Source organism: Littorina saxatilis, linkage group LG9, assembly GCF_037325665.1.
Source record: "Littorina saxatilis isolate snail1 linkage group LG9, US_GU_Lsax_2.0, whole genome shotgun sequence".
NCBI classification, from domain to species: Eukaryota; Metazoa; Mollusca; class Gastropoda; order Littorinimorpha; family Littorinidae; genus Littorina; species Littorina saxatilis.
Window position 1 is genome coordinate 45,362,572 of NC_090253.1, and position 22,820 is coordinate 45,385,391.

The 22,820-nt window shown below is 43.6% G+C and overlaps 2 protein-coding genes and 3 long non-coding RNA genes across 5 annotated transcripts in view; 3 read left to right on the forward strand and 2 right to left on the reverse strand.

The window, feature by feature from the left end:
- LOC138976924 (arylsulfatase B-like) lies at window positions 1-11,925 on the reverse strand. The gene is made up of 7 exons (XM_070349817.1): window positions 11,910-11,925; window positions 10,855-11,015; window positions 9,766-9,880; window positions 7,913-8,008; window positions 6,516-6,759; window positions 6,085-6,267; window positions 1-316 (listed from the first exon to the last, which is right to left on the reverse strand). Exons 1-7 carry the CDS (start codon window positions 11,923-11,925, stop codon window positions 4-6), a joined length of 1,128 nt encoding a protein of 375 aa, XP_070205918.1. The 3' UTR covers window positions 1-3.
- LOC138976225 (uncharacterized) overlaps window positions 1-22,820 on the forward strand; it is a 525,645-nt gene that overhangs the window by 422,983 nt on the left and 79,842 nt on the right. The window lies entirely within an intron of this gene.
- LOC138976208 (G-protein coupled receptor GRL101-like) overlaps window positions 11,586-22,820 on the reverse strand; it is a 27,157-nt gene continuing 15,922 nt past the window's right edge. Inside the window, exons 4-5 of the mRNA XM_070349046.1 lie at window positions 18,287-20,055; window positions 11,586-12,266 (exon numbers count right to left, since the gene is read on the reverse strand). Of these exons, the coding sequence (XP_070205147.1) occupies window positions 11,957-12,266; window positions 18,287-20,055 (2,079 nt within the window). The 3' untranslated portion in view covers window positions 11,586-11,956. The remainder of the gene's footprint in view (window positions 12,267-18,286; window positions 20,056-22,820) is intronic.
- Window positions 13,376-16,833, forward strand: LOC138976209 (uncharacterized). The gene is made up of 2 exons (XR_011458906.1): window positions 13,376-13,916; window positions 15,633-16,833. It is a non-coding gene; the product is annotated as an uncharacterized lncRNA (long non-coding RNA).
- Window positions 22,052-22,820, forward strand: part of LOC138976207 (uncharacterized) — a 3,259-nt gene continuing 2,490 nt past the window's right edge. The window contains exons 1-2 of the long non-coding RNA XR_011458905.1: window positions 22,052-22,270; window positions 22,672-22,771. This is a non-coding gene — a long non-coding RNA (uncharacterized lncRNA). The remainder of the gene's footprint in view (window positions 22,271-22,671; window positions 22,772-22,820) is intronic.

Genomic DNA, 22,820 nt, shown 5'->3' on the forward strand with positions numbered 1-22,820 from the left:
TCTCTACTCCCACGGCCCCCACACTCCCCCGTGCTTTCCGGGACTGGCGTTGGGGTCTTCTTTAGGGAAGCGAGGCGGGACGACCGTGGAATTGTAGTACAGCAGTCTGCTCAAGAGCTGCTGCACCACCTCGGGCAGAGAGTCCGACAGATCGTGGCGTTCTTCAGGATCCGCGGTGATGTTGAAAAGCCAGACGTTCTGATCCGAAGGGCGGAAGAGCAAGCGGTGATCTGAATCTGGGTGGTTGGCTGACTTCCCGGTACTGGCGTCCGTGGTGTCGCGGAGGTCTTGAAGCTCAGGTGGGGGGATCCAGGAGCTGTTGCCTGGCAACAAGAAAGAAATTTTACACGAGGGTCAATCAAACTGGGGTCATGTAGGGAAATCATCACACCCTAGAAGTGTGCAAAGTTTCAAAGCTCTAGCGTTAATATAAGTTGTCAAGGAACTATATATGAGCCTTTGCCAAAAGGTGCCATTTCGGACCCATGTATTTTTGGAAAGCAAGTGTAATTAACTGGATTACCCCAACATGTTTACATGTATTGTGCTTTGAAAAAGTGAGTTTGATGAATGCTTTTTTTAATGTTTTGAAGCCTGTTGTTGTTGTGAATGTTAAATAAAAAATAAAATGTTTCAAACATACACCAGAAACGGCCCCGAAAAATTTTGGACATTTTGGTGTCCTCGGGGAATTTTCGATTTTTCATGGTCTGCATCACTGCATCGGTTTTGATCAGCGTATTTCATACAGTCTAAGCATGCAACTTTTTGTAGAATGTGCAACAATCGTAATTAGAACCAGAATTTACCGAAAACCTCGCCCAGTAAATACCCGGTTTTTTTCGAAGGGCTCATGTCCGCAGACCAACTTGTTTACAGATTCGATTTTCGCCGGTCTTGGTGCTTTGAATGGCCGCCATTTTGGATGAAAACGATAGTTTCGTGTTCGAGGAAATAAAAGCAGTGTGTTGCATTTGAGTCAGAATTTGCGAAGTTATTGTATCTAGCAGCTAAAAAGAATCGATGGAGTTAATGTCCGAAAGTAACGTTTGACACATTTTGTTATTTTTGCAATTTTCACAAAGAAGTTTCGCGAGTATTTGATACAAAAGCGTGGAAACCACTAGCTTTGCTTCTTTGGCGTTTCCGGTCACCGATTCGATTGAAATCATGGAGACGACGAGCCGTAAAGTTGAGAAAATATTGTAGGGTAAGGTGTAGATCTATACGTAACGTTTGACACTTTGTAGATCTAATGTTTGACTGACATATAATTTGCCCATAATTCTTCTCCCAACGAATTGAATTAGCTTATATTATCCCATGACCTGCCTCTTTATCTCTGTTAGCTGAGGAGGTGATTATTCTGAATATTCCATCACAACCATATGGATATCCTATGGATATCCCATCACAACCGAGTTTCGATCTCAACTGTCATTGGTCATTGTCTTTGATTTCAGAGTACAATTGAATAATTTATAGAGGTCATCTGCATATTCAGAGTTTACAGATGGACTACTTTTTACATTTAGTCAAGTTTTGACTAAATGTTTTAACGTAGAGGGGGGAATCGAGACGAGGGTCGTGGTGTGTGTGTGTGTGTGTGTGTGTGTGTGTGTGTGTGTGTGTGTGTGTGTGTGTGTGTGTGTGTGGAGCGATTCAGACTAAACTACTGGACCGATCTTTATGAAATTTGACTTGATAGTTCCTGGGTATGATATCCCCAGACTTATTTTCTTCATTTTTTTTATAAATGTCTTTGATGACGTCATATCCGGCTTTTCGTGAAAGTTGAGGCGGCACTGTCACGCTCTCATTTTTCAATCAAATTGGTTGAAATTTTGGTCAAGTAATATTCGACGAAGCCCGGACTTCGGTATTGCATTTCAGCTTGGTGGCTTAAAAATTAATTTATGACTTTGGTCATTAAAACTCTGAAAATTGTAAAAAAAATTTAAAATTTATAAAACGATCCAAATTTACGTTCATCTTATTCTCCATTATTTTCTGATTCCAAAAACATATAAATATGTTATATTTGAATTAAAAACAAGCTCAGAAAATTAAAAATATAAAAATTATTATCAAAATTAAATTTTCGAAATCAATTTAAAAACACTTTCATCTAGAGAGAGAGAGAGAATGAGAGAGAGAGAGAGAGTTTGTTTGTTTGTTTGTTTGTTTGTTTGCTTAACGCCCAGCCGACCACGAAGGGCCACATACACACACACACACACACACACACACACACACACACACACACACACACACACACACACACACACACACACACACACACACACACAGAGAACCCGACGACTGAATATGTAAGCGATCCACGTGTGAAAACCAAAACATAACAGCGCGATGACAGCCAACATTTCTATCTCCGACTGACAAACAGTAACACTGCATGCAAACTGACTTGGGTCAACGATCAAACCAGCACGGCCCGAACTGAATTTGTTGCGCTGCCATTATCGTGCGCAATTCTGGTAAAAATATAAACCCGGTATGCCGAATTGAGTATAACGAAAGTCGATGTCAAATATACACAAGGATATTTTAAAATGACTTTCAAAATGTAAAAGCAGATAGCAGACCTTTTTATAAGCAATTTGAATGACTGAATGTCTACATACAAGTCGAATGACGCCGTCCATTATGCTGACAAATGGGAACTAGCTATGCGCATGAATTCATTGACATGAATTTCGACTGCGGAGGCTTTTGGCAAGCTGAAAACAGGCACGGGCAGGTTTTAGTGGAAAAAGTAAGTGTTTTTAATGAAAACGTCGGAGTAATGGGATAAATAGCTTACACACTCCGAGTTCTGATTATCTTGCATATTGTGTAACCTATATACAACTGCTTGCTACTTTTGGAGGCAAATTTGATTGAAGAAAAATTCGATCCTCTGTTTTTGTTAATGTTCGTGTTACGATTCAGGAGGATACGTTCATGTCCGTGTAACGATTTAGGAGGAGACATTTATGTCCTTGTAAATATTGTAGCCAAAGCTGAAAAAATGCTTTTGGGTTAGCAGGGGGAAGGAATATTTTCATGAGATTGTTTTAACACCACCCCCCCCCCCCCCCCCCCCCCTCCCCAACATAAAAAAAATCAAAGTTTTTTTTTTTTTTAAATTTGGATTTTGCTAGGATTTTACGTACAACTAATTAAAAAAAATTCGATTTGATTGAGAACCTTGTTCCAGATGTACCTAGACATTAGGTTAAAACTGTATTCTAAATGTCTGTTTGAATATTGTAGTTATTTTTGACATTTTCATTGATTTCATGTCCACTGACTCCATGTAACACGTGACAGGTAGAACGCAGATTTGACCTGTTTTGAACATGATGTTACTTTTTTTGTGGTGCTTTGATGTTCCATAATTACCTAATCTTCAAAATATGAATGTATCCTAAAGGTCTATTTAATATCACAGTTGTCATTTATAACATTTTGAATAATTTCATGTCCACTGACACAGTGTAACATGTGACACGTAAAATGCTGTTATGACTTGCTTTTAACATGTTTTGCTATTGTTTCTGTTTTCATATTCCATAAATAATCTAATCTTTAGATTGTAAATGAAAAGTTAGTGTATGTATAACATTCTGGTTGTTATTTCAAATATTATGAATATTTTCATGTCCATCAATATTTTTGTAACACGTGACACCTACAACAACATGTTTAACTAGTTTGAGCAAACTGTAACAACTTTTAGGGATATTTTTAACATGTGTCAGTGTTTCTGTTGAAGTGTTATATTTTATTTTAGGGTTTATACTTCTTGTGGTTACTTAGCAGAAAGTATCAGTTTTGATTTTTATGATGTTTGAGCGTTTTGCGACATTACGTGACACTGCATTCAAGATTTGGCTCCAAATGTACTTTTAAAGACTGATAATGCTTCTGCAGGGTCTGTTTACTAGAAATAAATCATTACCAGTTGTATGAAATGATATTAATGGCTTCTGTGGTCAGTTTTGTTGCACATGTGGCTTTTCTCAAAATTGGCGTTTTATGGCATATTATCAAACCGTACACATTTCCCAAATGCACAAACCATTCTTTTATTACACAAATATGTTCATCAAAGACTAATGTATCACTTAAAACACCAAAAAAAATCAACTGAAAAGGTTTAGTTTGTCACAAATGTCCAAGCACCCCCCCAGCACCTTTTGGCAAAGCCTCATATACGACTTGTGTCTGTGTGTGTGTCTGTCTGTGTGTCTGTGTATCTGTGTATCTGTGTATTCCCCATGCACGGCCAAAGTTCTCGATGGATCTGCTTCAAATTTGGTGGGCTTATTCAGAGAGACCCCGGACACAACCTCATCGATGAGATATTTCAACACGTGCTCTCAGCGCGCAGCGCTGAACCGATTTTGGTTCCACCTCAGCTATTTTGGTTCCACCTCAGCTACCCGGGCCCCCATACCGACACACCATAGCCGCTACACCACATCACAACGCCAAAGTTCTCGGTGGATCTTTATCAAATTTGGACACCGTATTCAGCTACACCCCGGACACAATATCATCGATGAGATATTTCAACACGTGCTCTCAGCGCGCAGCGCTGAACTGATTTTGGTTTTTGTGTTCATTTCACCATTATAAGTAACTCTTCCTTATCTTCTCCAGTGTTTGGCGTTTATCTCCCTTCCTTCGTGTGGCTTTCCCGTTTGTAAGTTACTACTATTTTTAGAATGTCACTGCGCTGTCCACTGCGCTGTCCACAACGCTTCCCTTGCACCCGTAAGTTGTTCTTACTGTCAAAGTGAAAAGGTCGAATCAATTTATAGCCACGCGAAAAATACACTCTCACCTATCTCTATATATTTATAAATACAGATATGCATATATATATACGGCTTCTCTGTGTGTGTGTGTGTTTGTGTGTGTGTGTGGGCAAAAACCTGTGTATTGTAGAGTTCTGTTTGTGATGTGGTCTAGCGGCTTTTGTCTGTCTGTATGTTCTGGCATGTGAGAAGCCACAGCAGATAATATAGGGCTAAGAAATAAGCTCTAAAATTCTCAATCCCGTTTGACAGGACTTCGCCTTCAAAGGTGATTGTGGTGAACCGCAACGCTGTCTGTCTCTGTCTCGCGCCGTTCACCCCAAATTCCCGTTTCTGAGTTACTATTTTTAGAATGTCACTGCGCTGTCCAGAACGCTTCCCTTGCACCCGTAAGTTGTTCTTACTGTCAAAGTGAAAAGGTCGAATCAATTTATAGCCACGCGAAAAATACACTCTCACCTATCTCTATATATTTATAGATATAGATATACATATATATATATATACGGCTTCTGTGTTTGTGTGTGTGTGTGTGGGCAAACACCTGTGGATTGTAGAGTCTGCTTGTGATGGGGTCTAGCGGCTTTTGTCTGTCTGTATGTTCTGGCATTTGAGAAGCCACAACAGATAATATAGGGCTAAGAAATAAGCTCTAAAATTCTCAATCCCGTTTGACAGGACTTCGCCTGCAAAGGTGATTGTGATGAACCGCCACGCTGTCTGTCTCTGTCTCACGATTCACCCCGGCGAAGCCGGGTATTCCTCTAGTATAGATATAAATATGAATAAAAAGAAAACCTATCAACAAATATAATTAAAACGCACTGAATGTTTAAAAAAAATCTCAGCACCCTTGAATATAATTTCAATGTCACTCAACTCGATTCAATTCCCTTCACACACACACACACACACACACACACACACACACACACACACACACACACACACACACACACACACACACACAAATACACACACACACACTATACACCACACACGACACACAAACAACAACAACAACGACAACAACAACAACAACAACAACAACAACAACAACAACAGAAGAACAAGAAAGAGGTAACATTTCGGACAACAGTGAAATACATTAAGATGGAATACAAATAATGATAACAGCTTATAGCACGAACCACAGTAATTTATGCTCTCCGCGCTTTACATATTACTATGAATAAAAACATACTACTTAATATAACATCAATTACTTCCTAGCACAATAACGTAACAGTAAACTTACAACAACACATTCAAATGCTCGGACGGATTACCTGGGTATCCGGTGATAAGCTTATAGTCTCCCACCCGGAGAGCAGCTCGGATACGGGTGTCGAAAGTATCCGGGTAGCGCGGGCTGCCGCTGCGACCGTAAAGAATGTCGATGTTGTGCAGCAATTCCTTACGAGGGCTAGGTGCGTCTTCGCTGCACACAAACAGAAGGTACGGACCCAGTGAGAAGAACACGTTGCATAGCTGCCTATAATAATAATTTTAAAAAAAGCTCATTGTGTTCAGGAGCTGCTGCACCACCTCGGGCAGAGAGTCCGACAGATCGCGGCGTTCTTCAGGATCCGTGTGTGTGCGTGCGTGCATGCGTGCGTGTGTGCATAAAGCGATTACGAGAAAACTACCAGACCGATCTTCATTAAACTTCACTATCACAACACGAACCTGATCGTTCTCCACTGGTCGAACCCATCCAGAGGCAGGGTTCCGTTCAAAGAACCCCTGGCCAGCCCGACTATCGTGGGGAACCAATCAGAGACGTGGATGAGAGCCCTGTTGACGTAGCCCTGTTTGTGCAGGAGGGGGCTGTGCACGAAGCCCACCCCGTGCAGCCCCCCCTCCCACAGCGACCCCTTCCACCCCCTCAGGGGGTAATTGTTGCCTCCCTCGTATATCTGGCCCCCGTTGTCTGAAACACAACGCTGAACAAATATTGATGGGATTGGATGATTTATATAGGCTTTACGGCCTGCTACATTTGTCCCCACAAACTAAACTAAACTAATAACCAACGGGAAGTAAAAAGCGCTCGAAATGCATACGACATAATTGTGTAATGGAGTAAGCGAGAGTTATCCGGAACCAATCTCCTCGCACCTGAGAGAATAACTAGCATTGAAATGAACAAGCGACTTTCATCCTCCTCCATTACACATGTCGAATGCATTTAGAGCGCTTACTTCCCTTTGGTTATCAGATCTCTAAACAGCGCTCTGCTTCATTTTGTTTAAATTAAACTAAACTAAACACAAAAAGCGCATGAAAGTCGGTCAGTCTCTTTCAGGGCGGGTTCAGTGATAACTCGGAACATAATAAAGTGACGATGTTCAGTCGGAAATAACTCTGTCGGGTTTGCATGGGTTGTGAAAGAGTTACTATTGGGGGCTTAGGCCAACAACAAACAATAGTCTGTTTACGGTATCCCGACCGACCCTATTTTTTCGCGCGACCCTAGACTTTTTTTTGGCATTTGGGGGAGAAAAAAAAAAAAAAATTTTTTTTTTTTTTAAATCTTAGTTTTTTGGCAAAATAACTGAAAAATATGGGGTTTTTTGGAGAAAAAAAAATCCCGACCTACCGACCCTATTTTTTTGGCCTATGTTACCGTAAACAGACTATTTTTGTGTGGCCTTAGTGTCCTCAGGCCACACATTGCCTATATATGACTTGAATAGCGTAATATGATAAAAGAGTGAAAGAGTGAATACTCTTGCTTTCATTGAGGCAAACTTTCCCACGTGACAATATAGGCGAGTCACCAGCGAGGGGTGAATCTGAAACACGTGGACAAGGAGCACGCTCGGAATGTTTGCCTCAATAAAAACAAGAGTATTCATTCTTTCACAACACGACTGAGGTATTTACGGAGTTCGTCTATTACGTCACTCATTAACAAGTTTTTACTTCAGACAGCTGAACATTGTTATCTCTTCCACCAAGAATATCGCTTTCTACCCAAAGTGGTGGAGGGGGGGGGGGGGGGCAAAGGGGTGGACATCTCTTTAGTATTATCTCCGGCTGTAGATAGGCTTATATAGATTCATTCACTCTCAGGTCCTTACCAGTGGAGAAAATAAACACGGTGTTGTCCCACAGACCAGCCGTCTTCAAAGCCGACGTCAGATTTCCAATGCCTTCGTCCATACACGTCACCATCCCTGAAAACAACATCCCATCCATCGAGAAAAAGAATGTATTCTACATACGTGAAAGAGACCACTCATGAGATAACAATATCGTTCAAACCACACGTGTGTGTATCATGTAAATGAGGTCGAGTCAAACTAGTCTGGCAGGGACCTGCTTTTTCACTGCTTATGATGCCAAAGTCACCGGCAAGACAAACGTCATTATGGAAACACACTTTTGCGCCTACTGTTTCCTTTGGAAGAGTTTTTAGAACCAGCACGTCACGCTACACTTTCTAAAGTGACGTTTCTTTGCTTTGACGTGAAAGATTGCACGAGGCTTTAGAAAAGATCGAGGTTCCAAAATAAGAGTCGTTAATTTGTACGCGTCGACTGCGGGACGTTTTGAGTAAAATACACGTAAGTACATTAAGTAGGATAAAATGAATACTACATGGCTTGGTGTGTCGTACCAGATTTACACTCGTTGCTTTTTTAAATATTGAAAATCTCGATTTCGTTCGCAGTTCAATATTTAAAGAACCAACTCGTGTAAATCTGATCAGACACACCAAGCCATGTAGTATTATCTATACACACAGCCAATCTATTTTATGGATTCCTGACTCACAGTACACTGATAAACGTCATCCAAACTGATGTCCTCATACACGTCATGGTCTCTTCGACCTTTACTCAAGTTTAATGGATTTAAGATGAAGTGGAAAACGGTTTAAACAAAACCTTCAGAGCAACATGAAAATGAGTACAATTTTGTTTTAACCACCATGTAGATGTAATTCTGTTAGGTTTCCCAAACAACCATTCACAGGTTTTCTCCACAACCCAAGAATTAAACCAAAAGCAATACACAACAAGAGGCGAAGCCTTCAAGGCTCACGTAAGAAATCGACAAACAGTAACACAAACTCAATCACTCCGTCACATATACACACACACACACACACACACACACACACACACACACACACACACACACACACACACACACACACACACACACACACTGTCATTGTGCAAGAAAGCGAGACACTAGATCTGTCAACTAGTCTCGGCCCGCTCACAATAACAATGACCGAGACTTTCAGTAATTCCTTCGCGTGACGTCTAACCCTCTTACGTCATAATGTGACGTCTTCAAATGTTAAAGTTTCTATCACACACGTCAAACACTTTTGACCGAGACGTAATCTTCTTATGCGAGCTGTATCCATAGACTCGGAAATGTTAAAGTTTCTATCACACACACACACACACACACACACACACACACACACACACACACACACACACACGCACGCACGCACAAGCAGACAAAAGTTAGCATCGCATAGGCTACACTTACGTGAGCCAAAAACTGAAACAGATATCAGAGCAAACTGAACTTGTCTGAACGTGTGTCTATCCCACCGTCTCTCTGTGTGTCCGTCATTCAGTCAGTCTGGCAGTCGTTCCGTCGGTGTGGATGTCTGTCGGCTTGTCTCTAAGTCTGTCGGTCCGCCTGTCTGTCGGGTCTGACAGTAAGTCCGTCAGTCGGTCTGTCTGTTTGGCTATCAGCCTGGTTTCTGCTTGTCTGCTCGTCTGTCTGTCTGTTTGTCTGTCCCATCGTCATTCTGTTTGTCTTTCTGTCCGTCTGTCTGTCAGTTCATCTGTCTGTCTGTCTGTCACCCTATCTCTAAGTTTCCCTTTCAGTGTGTCCGTCCGTCTGCATGTCTGTTTGTGTGTCTGTTTGCGTGTGTGTCTGTGTGTCTGTCTGTTGGCTGTACCTGCATACGTTCTCCTCTTTGTGTCCTTGATGTCACGGTATTGCTCCTTGTAGTGTTCGGGGACTTCCAAAGGACCGTGCACAGACTGGTAGGCCAGGTACAGGAATAACGGGCTCTGTACAACACACAGTGATGATGAAAACTGTACAATATCGATTGAAAAAGCAACTTACGGGGCAGGGTCTTAGGGTGGTTGGTGGAGGGGGGGGGGGGTCCTGGGTTCTGTAATTCCCCCAGCCCAACCCCCCTCCCTCCCCCTCTCTTCCCCCCAACCGTTACCCTGTAAATATACTCTTTTTTTTCAAGGAGAGACCAAAAGTCGCCTTTCAAATGCTAGATTTCAACAGCATATGGGGGAGTCAACCTTTAATCTTTGTGTAAATATTGTTTGATATGAAAAACACTATTCGCGCTGTGGGAGGAAAGACTGCTACGACGATGACCTCATTGCTCAATGACATAAGTATACTTCCCTGCAAGTCTCATAAATCGAGAAATACTTTTTCTGTCTCAAAATAAGCACCACACCATGATCAACCGACTGACCAACAGCCTGATACTTGAGCGCAAAACTGAGGCAAAAAGCAACACAAACTTCTAATTTTGATTCCTCCTCAAACGACCTTTTTATTAGTGAGTATTTCTACGCACATACCCTCCCAGAGGGAGGCTCATGGCGTTTACAATATGCCGTGTGAGATGGCATTTTTTACACAATATATCACGCATTCACATCGGCCAGTAAATCTCAAGCGTGTTAGGCGAGTATATACTTTTCACGGCCTATTATTCCAAGTCACACGGGTATTTGGTGGACATTTTTTTTATATATGTCTATACAATTTTGCCAGGAAAGACCCTTTTGTCAATCGTGGGATCTTTAACGTGCACACCCCAATGTAGTGTACACGGGACCTCGGTTTTTCGTCTCATCCGAAAGACTAGCACTTGAACCCACCACCTAGGTTAGGAATGGGGGGAGAAAATAGCGGCCCGACCCAGGGTCGAACACGCAACCTCTCGATTCCGAGCGCAAGTGCGTTACCACTCGGCCACCCAGACCTTCACCCTAACGTAACCCTTTCTGACCTTCGTGGAATCATGCGCCATGATGACGTCAGACGCTTTCTGTGTGAAAAGTTGGGCAGAGTAGTGTCCCGTTTCATTGAAAACTGGGTCAAGGTTGTCATGAAGGTCCAAGAAGCCGGAACGGTTGTGTGTTAGGTAGTCCTTCGCTCCCGTCAGATAGCCTGCAGAATAAATACAGTAGGGTCTCCACAAGAAGAGGGTGGCTGCCTGAATACATGCATGTGCGTATCTGGAAATTGTACATGGAAGCATACATGTATTGGTAGAACGAAATGGAACTCAATGTCACCGCCACACACACAAACACGCCTTTGTGGGGCACACGCTTACACAGAGAGGCGACAGACAGGCATGCAGACACACACACGCGCCCGCACATACACATACACAGACGCACAAGCTCACACACACACACACACACAAATAAACACACACATGCACTAACTTGAAAGCACAGTCTCACACACACACACACACACACACACATGCAATTACTTGAAAGCACAATCACACACACACACACACACACATGCGATTACTTGAAAGCACAGTCTCACACACACACACACACACACACAGACACACACAGACACTAACACACACACACACACACACACTAACACACACACCCATGCACACAAACACATACACACACACATACACACACACACATACACACACACGTGCACAAACACACAAGCACACAAGCCGAGGTACTTTTTTTTGTTTTTTTAAATAGCAGTTTATTGACATTGTTCTGTTATTATAATTTGATTAGTAGAATCGAGTTATATTTTTCGAATACATACTACAGTCTATTTGCTTCAACAAACTATTGACAGTGCTAAGACAGAGAAAAGGGCTAAGACTCTTTGCTTCAACGAACTGTTGACAGTTTAAAGATACAACAGAGTTGAAACACTGTGCTCCAACAAACCGCTTACAGTTTCAGACAGAGACAGGGGCTGACACCCTTTGTTCCTACACACAGTTTTAATCAATAGAAGCAAGCTGAAACTAATGTGTTTTTGCACACGGTTCTCTCCCTCTTTTGCAATGTGAGCCGCTCATGGCTTCCCTGTCTCATGGAAAGCTGAGTGTCTCACACAGATCTATCCTCTTCAGCAATTTGGGCCAGCACCTGCTTCAAAAGGCGCTCGTCCCGGCCCCGCCTCCGTCTCTCCAGCAGCATGTTGATGGTGTAGAGAAAGGGGTTGAGGGCGGAGTTGAGCGGCAGCACCAGGATGGCCAGACCAACGCTGACCTCCCCTGGCACGGCCACGCCCCTGGCGGCCAGCAGGCCCAGCAGACCAATGGGGAACCAGCACAGGAAGTCGGACAGCGCCACGCTCACCAGGCGGCGAGCGATCCTCAGGTCCGCGGATTTCCTTGAACTGTCCGTGACGGCCACGCTGTTGGTTGGAACATAATGGTATTGATAATGTTCACACATTACAGTCAAGACCATAAGATGTTAACTATATATCTACAACCAAACCTCATCCTCTCAGTTTAATATTGTATTTATATGTTCACATGTCAACGACATATTTAAGATGGAGAACAATAATTATTATTCATCTATTGACTACGTCACTACGTAGTCACGTGAGTATTGTGCGCGCATGAGCAAGAAGTCAATTGGCGGTAAGAGCTTGAAGGTAATGGACGAGCTGTTCCACACCATGGATTAAATCGTGGTTCATCGAACTGGTTTTGTGCAGGACTAATTCTTTTTCGACTGCAAAGTGTTTGTGTATTAACGTTTTGTGTTTGGAATTCGTTTGTACGGTGAGTTGCCCCTTTTTTCATAAATGACAGTGATTTAAATCGTTGAGGGCTTGTGACCGGTTCCACCTGTGTTGTGTGTCGGAAATGAATGATAATGAGAAAGCCGGGCCTGCTGAGTCAGGAGATAGACCTAATCCGAAGCCTAGCTCGGAACAAGCGAATCAACAAATTATCCAAGATTTGATGCAACAATTAGATGCCAAGTGGGAAAAGAAGTTCGCTGCCCTCTCGAACCCCACGCTGCTGAGCCAGCAAAGTAGGTTACAGGCACAGACAGGCCCTGAGTTGGTCGAATCACAGTCTGAAAAGCCTCAAGGTTGCAAAAGAAAGGGGGCTAGTGCTCCTAATGCAAAGAAGGGCAAGACGCTCATGAAAAAGCGCAAGGTCGAATCGAATCAGCCTGAGAGCAATGGGGATTCTGAATCTGATAGTCATTATCGCTCAGACTCGTCTGATGGAGAAATCCTTGTTGAGGATGACGTACTCTCGATAGTCTGTTCGGACGAAGATTTGATGAAAGAAATTGATGGTGAACTAGACCGAGAAGAAATCACTGCTGACGCAGTAGCCTCCTCAATGGCGGATTTGATTGATAAACGGTTTGCCAAAGGACTGGGCGAAGAAAAGTTCGCTGAGAGGATAGATCTATACCCAAGGCCCATCAACTGTCAGAAGTTGCAAGTGCCAAAAGTAAACACTGAAGTGTGGAAACTGTTGCCCGTGAACGCAAAAAAGGCGGACCTGAAGCTAGCCTCTATCCAACGCGCTGTGATAAAAGCCGCGACTGCAGTGACGTCATCCACGCAGGCACTTTTTAAAGCGCAGAGAGAAAAGTCAATGAAAGACGGGAAAACCGGTAAAGCCATTGTCAAAGCTAACTCGGATGCTCTCGCTATGCTTGGGCATGCCAGCAGAGAGCTCTCCCTAAGACGTCGCTATGCGCTACGCCCACACCTCCCAAAACACATGATAGGGCTGTGTTCGGACTCGGTGCCAATTAGCAGCCAACAGTTGTTCGGTGACAATTTGTCAAACTCGCTAAAGGAGGCCAAAGAGCTCGACAGATATGCACAGAGTACAGGTGCGAATGTGGATAGACGAGGGTTCAACTTCAAACCGTGGAAAAACAATGGTCGAAAGTCTTTTTTAGGCATGAGACAGCCGCAGTGGCAGAACAGATTTCAGAGTCAGAAGAGGCAGTTTGGGGGAAAGAACAGTCAGAGAGCGCAGTTCCCCAGGAGAAACTAAATGACGATGCTGTCACTTCTCAGGTGAGAGAACTATCTGTATGTCTCTCCTCTTTGCTCACAGATATAAAGATGGAGACCTCTCTCTTTCAAGGTGGTAGAATAAAGCAGTTCTTGGATATCTGGAAATCATTAACCTCAGATCCTGAAATCATTCAAACCGTGTCTGGTGTTCACCTTGAGTTTAATAAATCTAGATCAACACCTAGATCTAGTCCATTTAAAAACCAACCTTTGTTGAACAAACAGGAAGTGAAAGTAATTGATTCAGAGATTCAAAAGCTGAGTGCAAAAGGAGTGATAGAGCAGTGCGAATTTGAACCGGGGCAGTTTGTTTCACCTGTTTTTACACGGCCAAAGAAAGATGGCACACACAGGATGATTCTTAACCTAAAGTGTTTGAACAGAGACATAGCTTACCATCATTTTAAGATGGAAACGCTACAAGCTGCTGCGTTGAAATTGGTGACGCAAGACTGTTTCATGGCTTCCATAGACCTGAAGGATGCATACTATTCTGTACCAATCTTTGAAGGCCACAAAAAGTTTTTGAGGTTTGAATGGGATGGTAAGATGTGGCAGTTTAATTGCATGCCAAATGGTCTCGCACTTGCTCCACGCAAATTTACAAAATTGTTGAAGCCTGTGTTTGCTACCTTGAGAGAGAAAGGTCATCTGTCCACCGTTTTTCTGGATGATTCTGTTACTTGCTGAGACAAGACTAGCATGTATGCAAAATGTGATTGAGACAGTGCAACTATTGCGATCAGTTGGTTTCATTGTTCACCCAGGAAAGTCAGTGCTTGAGCCCAGCCATTGTGTTCAGTATTTTGGGGTAATCATAGATTCAAAGCAGATGATTACCACTCTTACACCTGATAGGAGTGCAGACCTGATTTCGTGTTGTAAGACTGCAATGTCCAAACTCTCAATGACAATACGATACTTAGCCAAAGTCATAGGGAAAATTGTAGCGGCATTCCCTGCAGTGAAATATGGGCCTCTATACTACAGACAGCTTGAAAAGGAGAAAAAAGCAGCGCTTGCTAGCAGTAAAGGGGATTTTGATTGTTGCATGAGTCTGTCTTTTTCTGCAAAGTCAGAACTACAGTGGTGGATAGATAATGTGTCGGCTTCTTACAACAACATACACCAGTCTGCACCAGATATCACTCTTTCTTCTGATGCTAGTCTCACAGGTTGGGGCTGTGCACTTGGAGACGCACAGTCAGGTGGTTTATGGTTGCCTGTTGAAACACAGTTCCATATTAATTACCTTGAGTTAAAAGCGGCATATTTTGCACTGCTGTGCTTTCAGGATCAACTTATTGGTAAGCATGTGCGCATTCTTGTTGACAATACCACGGCTGTTGCCTGTATCAATCACATGGGTACTAGTCATTCGGATACGTGTGACTCTATTACAAATACAATGTGGCTGTGGTGCATCACTCATGATATCTGGCTAAGTGCAGCTCATATTGCAGGGAAAGATAACACTGCTGCTGATTCTGAATCAAGGAAAATAAATCTGGATACAGAGTGGAAGCTGGATGAGACAGTATTAACTCAGGCTCTCAGTTCTTTGCAGGTGAAGCCTACTATTGACTTGTTTGCATCCAGGTTAAACAAACAAATGGACAGGTATGTGTCCTACAAGCCAGACCCAGAAGCATTTGCTGTAGATGCTTTTTCCATGAACTGGGGAAATGTTGAGTTTTATGCATTTCCTCCTTTCAGTGTTATCACACAAGTTCTCATGAAGATTCGTCAAGACATGGGCATTGGAGTGGTGGTGGTTCCACGCTGGACGACGCAGGTTTGGTGGCCTCTGCTCAACAATCTCCTGATCCAGGAACCAGTGGAGATGGAAGGGAAGGAACTCTTGACGCTACCTTCTCACCCGGGCAAACTGCACCCTCTTCATCGTTCCCTTCGACTTCTGGTATGCAATGTATCAGGGAACGCTATCTCCAGGAAGGCTTCTCACAACGTGCTGCAGACCTGATGATTCAGTCTTTCAGATCATCGACTCAAGCTGTGTATAACTGCTATATTTCAAAATGGCGATCTTATGCTTCAGAGAATAGTTTTGATGCTGACATAGCTTCACCTGCAAGAGTAGCTAACTTTCTTGCTTCGCTGTTTGACGCTGGAGCAGGTTATAGTACTGTCAATTCTGCCCGTAGTGCGTTGTCAGCTTACTTACCCATGCTATCGGGTCAGACGATAGGAAGTCATCCAGTTGTGTGCAGAGTGATTAAAGGTGTTTTTGAAGAAAGACCTTCTTTCCCTAAGTATACTGACACCTGGAATGTGAATGTTGTATTAGACTATTTTGACAAGCTTCATCAACTGCATGAACTTTCTTTGAAGGAACTGACACTGAAAACGTGTATGTTAGTAGCTTTAGTCACAGGTCAAAGGGGACATGCTCTACATTCTTTAATGGTGGATGATATCAGAGTTTTTGATCAGAAGTGTGTGATAGTGTTTTCAAGCAAGCATAAGACTACTAAACCTGGGTTTCACACAGAACCTGCTGAAATACTCGAATTCACAGATAATGAGAAACTCTGTCCTGTACGTCACTTGAAGAAATATTTGACTGTAACTAAGCCCTTAAGGAAAGGGAAGCAACTCTTCATCAGTTATTCAAAACCTCATTGTGCTGTAGGAAAACAGACTTTTTCCAGGTGGATCAAAGCTGTGTTACGGAGTGCTGGCATAGACACAAAGAAATACACAGCACATTCCACACGAAGTGCGAGTTGTAGTGCAGCAGAAAAGAGAGGTGTGCCCTTGAAAACTATACTCAAAGCTGGTAGTTGGGCAAGTGACAGAGTGTTTGTTAAGTTCTACAAGAAAGATGTTTCTGTTTCAAATTTTGGTCAGATAATTCTTGATGGTTACTTTGAGAATAAAAGTTAGAACTCTTTAATTGTCTGATTGAGTGTGAGTTCACATAGACTGTTTCTGAAGTCTCACGTGACTACGTAGTGACGTAGTCAATAGATGAATAATAATTAGAAAATTAAACTAGACTTACGCTAGGAAGTTGAAGTTTAATTGAAATTATTAAGAGTCTATTGACAGGAACGGAGGAGTTACGTCCCTCCCTTGTCAGTAGATTTATGATGATTCAATAAACTGACCCTCCCTATAAGTCGTCAGTCTAGTGACCACACACAGCTCTTAACATTGACTTCTTGCTCATGCGCGCACAATACTCACGTAACTCCTCCGTTCCTGTCAATAGACTCTTAATAATTTCAATTAAACTTCAACTTCCTAGCGTAAGTCTAGTTTAATTTTCTAATTAAGACATTTATCCTCAGTGCTTTTCTCCCTTGAAATTGGTAGGACGGGGTTTTAGTGATCAAGTGTGGACTTCTTTACTTTTTTCCAACCTAATGAAAATACAAGAAACAGAAAAATCAGAGTAGAAACGTAAAACCCTGAAGTAAACCAACCATTCAATCGGTATTGGCTTTTTTTGTTTTTCTCAGTATAATAATCAAAACTGTTACGAAAATCTCCATGAAAATAAGTACAATGTTGTAGTTAGTTCTTTTTGGGCCATTTGATGCCATTATGTTGATTGACATCGTGGTGTAAATGTATACTAATGGTTTGACACTTTCAAGGGAAAAGTGTCAAATACCTGCCTTCTCGTGCAAACACTAATGTTAATCAATATAAATTCGTCTAGACTTTAACATGTGATAAGTGCATCTTCAAATTTAGCCCCGTACCCCCCTTAAAGCAGCTGGCTGTTTTATGTGCATACTGGACATATTTTGCAGCATTGTTCGCAGATTTCAAAAAGCGTGAACTAAAACAAAAACTCCAAAGAAAGCAGCGAGACTGTTGATACTATGTGACCAGTTGTACGGATTCTTTCGCATGTAAACACCTAAACTTCTTCTTCTTCTTCTTCTTCTTCTTCTTCGTTCATGGGCTTAGACTCCCACGTTCACTCATGTTTTTAGCACGAGTGGATGTTTACGTGTATGACCGTTTTTACCCCGCCATTCAGGCAACATACGCCGATTTCGGGTGAGACATCAGGGTATTTTTGTGTTTCTATAATCCACCGAACTCTGACATGGATCACAGGATCTTTTCCGTGCGCACTTGGTCTTGTGCTTGCGTGTACACACGAAGGGGGTTAAGTCACTAACAGGTCTGCACATACGTTGACCTAGGAGATCGGAAAAATCTCCACTCTTACCCACCAGGCGGCAGCGACCGGGATTCGAACTCACGACCTCCCGATTAGGAGGCCGACGTCTTACCACCACGCCACTGCACCCGTCTAAACACCAAAACGATTTTTTTGTGATTTACATGACGGCCTACACGGTAAGGAAGATGACTTAAAACCAACTGACCTGTCCATGCTGTTGGCGCTGATGGCGGCGTAGATTGACGCCTGGCCCACGGCGATGAGCATGAAGAGAACAAAGTTGAGGACGATGATGACACCGAAGGCGTACTGCTGGCCGGGGAAGTCTCCGCGAGTGACGGGCAGCGGTATGCAGATCCCCGTGCGGCTGTAGAATGACCAGTGTGACGTCACAGGCAGCAGGGGCACGGCGGCCATCACCATGGCGACCAGCCAAACGCCCGTGCACGTGAGGTGGGCAGAGCGAGTGTTGAAGCGCAGCGAGCTTAGCGGGAAGCGCAGCACCAGGAAGCGGTCCAGCGTGATCAGGCAGATGATGAGGGCCGACACCTCGTTGGACACCAGCGACAGGTACCCCGCCACACCACACCCGGCGCTGTGCCTCCACCCCACGTCCTCCCACAGGTAGCTACCCCGGTACAGGCGGTCAGCCACCCCGATCACTGCCAAGTACACTCCCATCAGAAAGTCGGAAAGGGACAGGTGGGTGACGAAGACGCTGAAGCCCGACTTGCTGCCTTTGAGGTAGAGCGTTCTGACCACGAAGCAGCCCACGTTGCCCAGCAGGGCCAGGGCGGCGAAGATGGACAAGAAGACTCGGTACAGGTCAGAGCGAAGCAAAGACTCACACGACGACAATTCGTCAAAAGGAGCCCTGCAGTTGGCCAGGTTGAAGCCAGGGGGCAAGGTGGCCTGACAGCACAGCTTGTAGTTGTCAGCGGCCACAGACTGCAGCCGGTTCAGGCCGGAAAGTAGGTCACGCGGAAAGTGGGTCATGGGGCAACCTTCAGTGTCCAGGACGCGGAGAGCGGGAAGGGAGAGCAGGCCTTGTCCGGTGATGCGATCGACTCCGCAGTGAGAGAGATTCAGGGTGTGCAGGCCTGGGAAGATAGAAAACTTCTCCGTGTCCAGTGTGGGCATGTGCACGGCAGACACGTCCAACGTTATCACAGCAGGGAAAGACACATTTTGAGAATGTAAGTCAAACAAAGACTGGAGCGGGTTTCCAGACAAGAACAGGTGTTGAAGATTGGGCAGTCCACGAAGATGACCTGCGCTGACTTCATGCAGGCGGTTGTGGCTGAGGTCAAGGCTGCGGAGGTTAGGGAAGGTCAGGTTGCCGACATTCTCAAGGCCGCACCCTGACACGCTCAGGTGGATCAGGAGCGTGTGCTCAATCACCCGTGACGGCGTCAGAGCGCTGCCGCTGGCGTCGAGGTATCTGATGTCTGGGTGAAGCATGTCTGCCGGGAAGGGCGTGTGACAGGCGATACTCAGTCCGTGGCACGTGCACCCTGGTGGGCAGGCGATAGCACAGAACAGCTCGTCGTCGTCCTGCGGACACTGGTACACGCCGTCGCACACGTGTGTTGGGTGCAAGCAGACACTAGAGCCGCGGCAACGATACAGACCACGACACGACACTCTCCCACACCCCGCTTCGTCCTCTTTACCGGGGCAGTCGTTCACGCCGTTACAGAGGAGGAAGAGGGGCAGGCAGTAGCCGTCGTCCGCACACTGGAAGTGTGTTTCTGGACACGGCGAGGAGGAGCTGTTCGCGTCCAAGGACTGAGACAATGGAGTGATGAGGAAGGGGAACTGGTCATTCCTTGTGGAGGAGAGAGGGATGAAGTTGACCAGTGCGGGGGAAGGGGGAGTGCGGATAATCATCTCAACGTCGAAGTGACACTGATCTTCGTCTGTCCCATCGAGACAGTCCTGCTGGCCGTCACACAGCGCTGACAGAGGCACACACTGCGACACACATATAAAATTTATGTTGAGGAGTTTAGTTACATGTCCCAAGACCGATCCCACTTTATTTTGAGTCCACTGGCCTAGTCCACCTTTCTTGTCATGATAGATTCGCTATCAAGGGTCAAGGCCACTTCTCAAAAGGGACGCTACAACACTGACAAGTTTTTCATCGAAGGGGAGATTCGACTTGGTTCGAAGGAATAAGTACTGATTTTGATGTTTTTATGTGGTCAAGTTATACCTCGTAAAGTGTAGGGGTGACTGACACAATTTTTTGGGGAAAAACTGTGGTTGCAGTGTAGGTAGCGCTGAGCATAACTCCAGGTCTTCGTTCCGAAAACAATGGCTAGATCAGCGGAATCTGGGTCATCCTGCAAGTGTAGAAATATCATGGTGTACGGTCATTCGTTTGTGCGAAGACTTTGCGAGTTCGCTCAGAGGGATGGTCTAGTGGATAATCACTTTGGATTTCAGCAATGCATGTGCAAGGGGTCCAGGAAGGGGGTCGGAGGCTGGAAGATAACAAATCTTTTTGAGACTGTCGACCATATTATTATGATCAGTTGTTGATTTTGTTGAGGGCGGTCGGTCATAGACTCGGAGCATTTCTGTGTGCTATGAAGTCACAGCCGGTGTGTGTGCTGATGACATGAGACTAGGTATTAGCGATACGAAATTTCAGGGCGGTTGGTCACAGACTCGGAGCATGTGTGTGTGCTATGGAGTCACAGCCGGTGTGTGTGCTGATGACATGAGACCAGGTACATATAGCGATAAGAAATTTCAGGGCGGTCGGTCATTGACTCAGAGCATGTGTGTGCTATGGAGTCACAGCCGGTGTGTGTAGTACGGTTGCTAGAAGCGCTGACCAACAAGTGTTCAGATATTTTTCTAATTGTCGTTTCTAGATAGTAAAATATGTGCTGAAAACAGTCAGCTATCGCACCATCAAGAAATCGGTTCCCTAGTACCCCTTTAAGGCTCTGGAACCACCCCGGGTGGCAATATCGGATCGCAACAAAGAGTGTTCCCCATAGCCGGAAAGAGCATCAACCGTGAAAGATAGAAAGAAAGGTATTGAACAAAAAAGACGCACAACACCAATGTAAACCATTTGTGTTATCATACTTATATTAAAATATTGATGACCATGGAATAAATGGGTTATTTTTAGATTTCTGACAAAAAATCGCGAAAAACATGACAAATTGTCTTTTTTATAGCCTAAACTATGAAAGATTTAAAGATAAGTATTGAACACAAAAGATAGCAATGGATAATGGCAACAACATGTGCTCTCATTGTTGTACACAATTGTTGATTGTTTTTTAATACTTTTCCGTTTTTGTGGATTTCACAAAGCATACCAATTCGATGGGCTAAAACCAGAACCAATTACCTCAAAATAACTGGTTTTGCAATTTTATAGTCTTATGGTAATATGATTCTCACTTCCTGTGAAGGATTCTTGAAAATCTTGGATTATTGTGTATTTGAGACAGTGACAAAAGGTCAGGTGTCATGTCTACTGTCCCGAATGACACACGATTGCTGACATTTCACCATTGCCAACAGAATAAACAAAAAAGAAATAGGTAGAAAATGAATGTGAAAACTGACTTTAATTGTTGATCAATATTTTCTATACCATTAACAAATAATCTACTTACACATAGCTGTTTGGCAAATGTATGTTGCATGGGACACACTGACATGAAAGTGGAAGTGTTTTTCCCTCCAGAGAAACTACATATCAAGTTACACTTTTTGTGCTCTTCCATTCCAGTTGGCAATCAATTGTTAACGCATGTTATTAGAAAAAATAGAACGAAAACAGATGAGATAGATTGAAAAATGTACTGGTGATGTCATTTGGGACATACTGACATGAAAACGTCACCTTTTGTCATTGTCTCATTTATAAGTCATAATTTGTTCTGGCTCCAAGAAATGTTCGGACTCATCTTGGAAGCAGAACCATCTAACTCCATCCAGGTTGGAAGCAGAACGTGATAATGGAAACAAATTGATGAGGCTTGGTGTCGCAAGGTCGTGTCAACGAAACGTCAAAAATGACGCGAATTTAATCCACAGAAAACAAACTGACAAAAGGTTGGTCCACTTTCTGAAAACTCAAAGAACAGCATTCTGCCTATTGTACATCTGCTGCACAGTCTGTTTTGCTGTTGCTCGAGTCAGGACACAGATTCAAGTGAGTATCATCATATATTTTTGTTTCCCCCATTTGAACAAGTCATTAAAGCTTAATTTCTGATTCGTATTCATAAGGGAAACTTTCTGATTTTCTAAATTATGTAATCTGCATACTGATCCCTAGCTTTTGTGTGTGTATAGTTTTGTTTTCCTAAATAAAAGCACAGGCTGGTAAAAGCGTATTTGTCAAGTTTCGTGTGTGTTGAAGTGTTTCAGCTCTTTAGTTTTCGATAAAAAAAATGAAATCAATAACCTCAGTGAATGTTCAGGGCAGATAATGACAATTTTTGTCGGCTTGTAACCTATGGATGGATGAATGAATGTTATTACATGAATGTTATTACAGCGCTATTTCCACCCTTTTTTGTGAGTTTGACTAATATATTTCTTAAATCACAGGTTTTTACAATGTCGAAGGAGAATGACTGGCCAGATGAGGACTTGATTCAGCAAATGATTCTTGAAACCCAAGAAACATCGCCTCCCTGTACAAAGTCTGGTAAGTATCAAAACACACACACACACACACACACACGTACACACACACA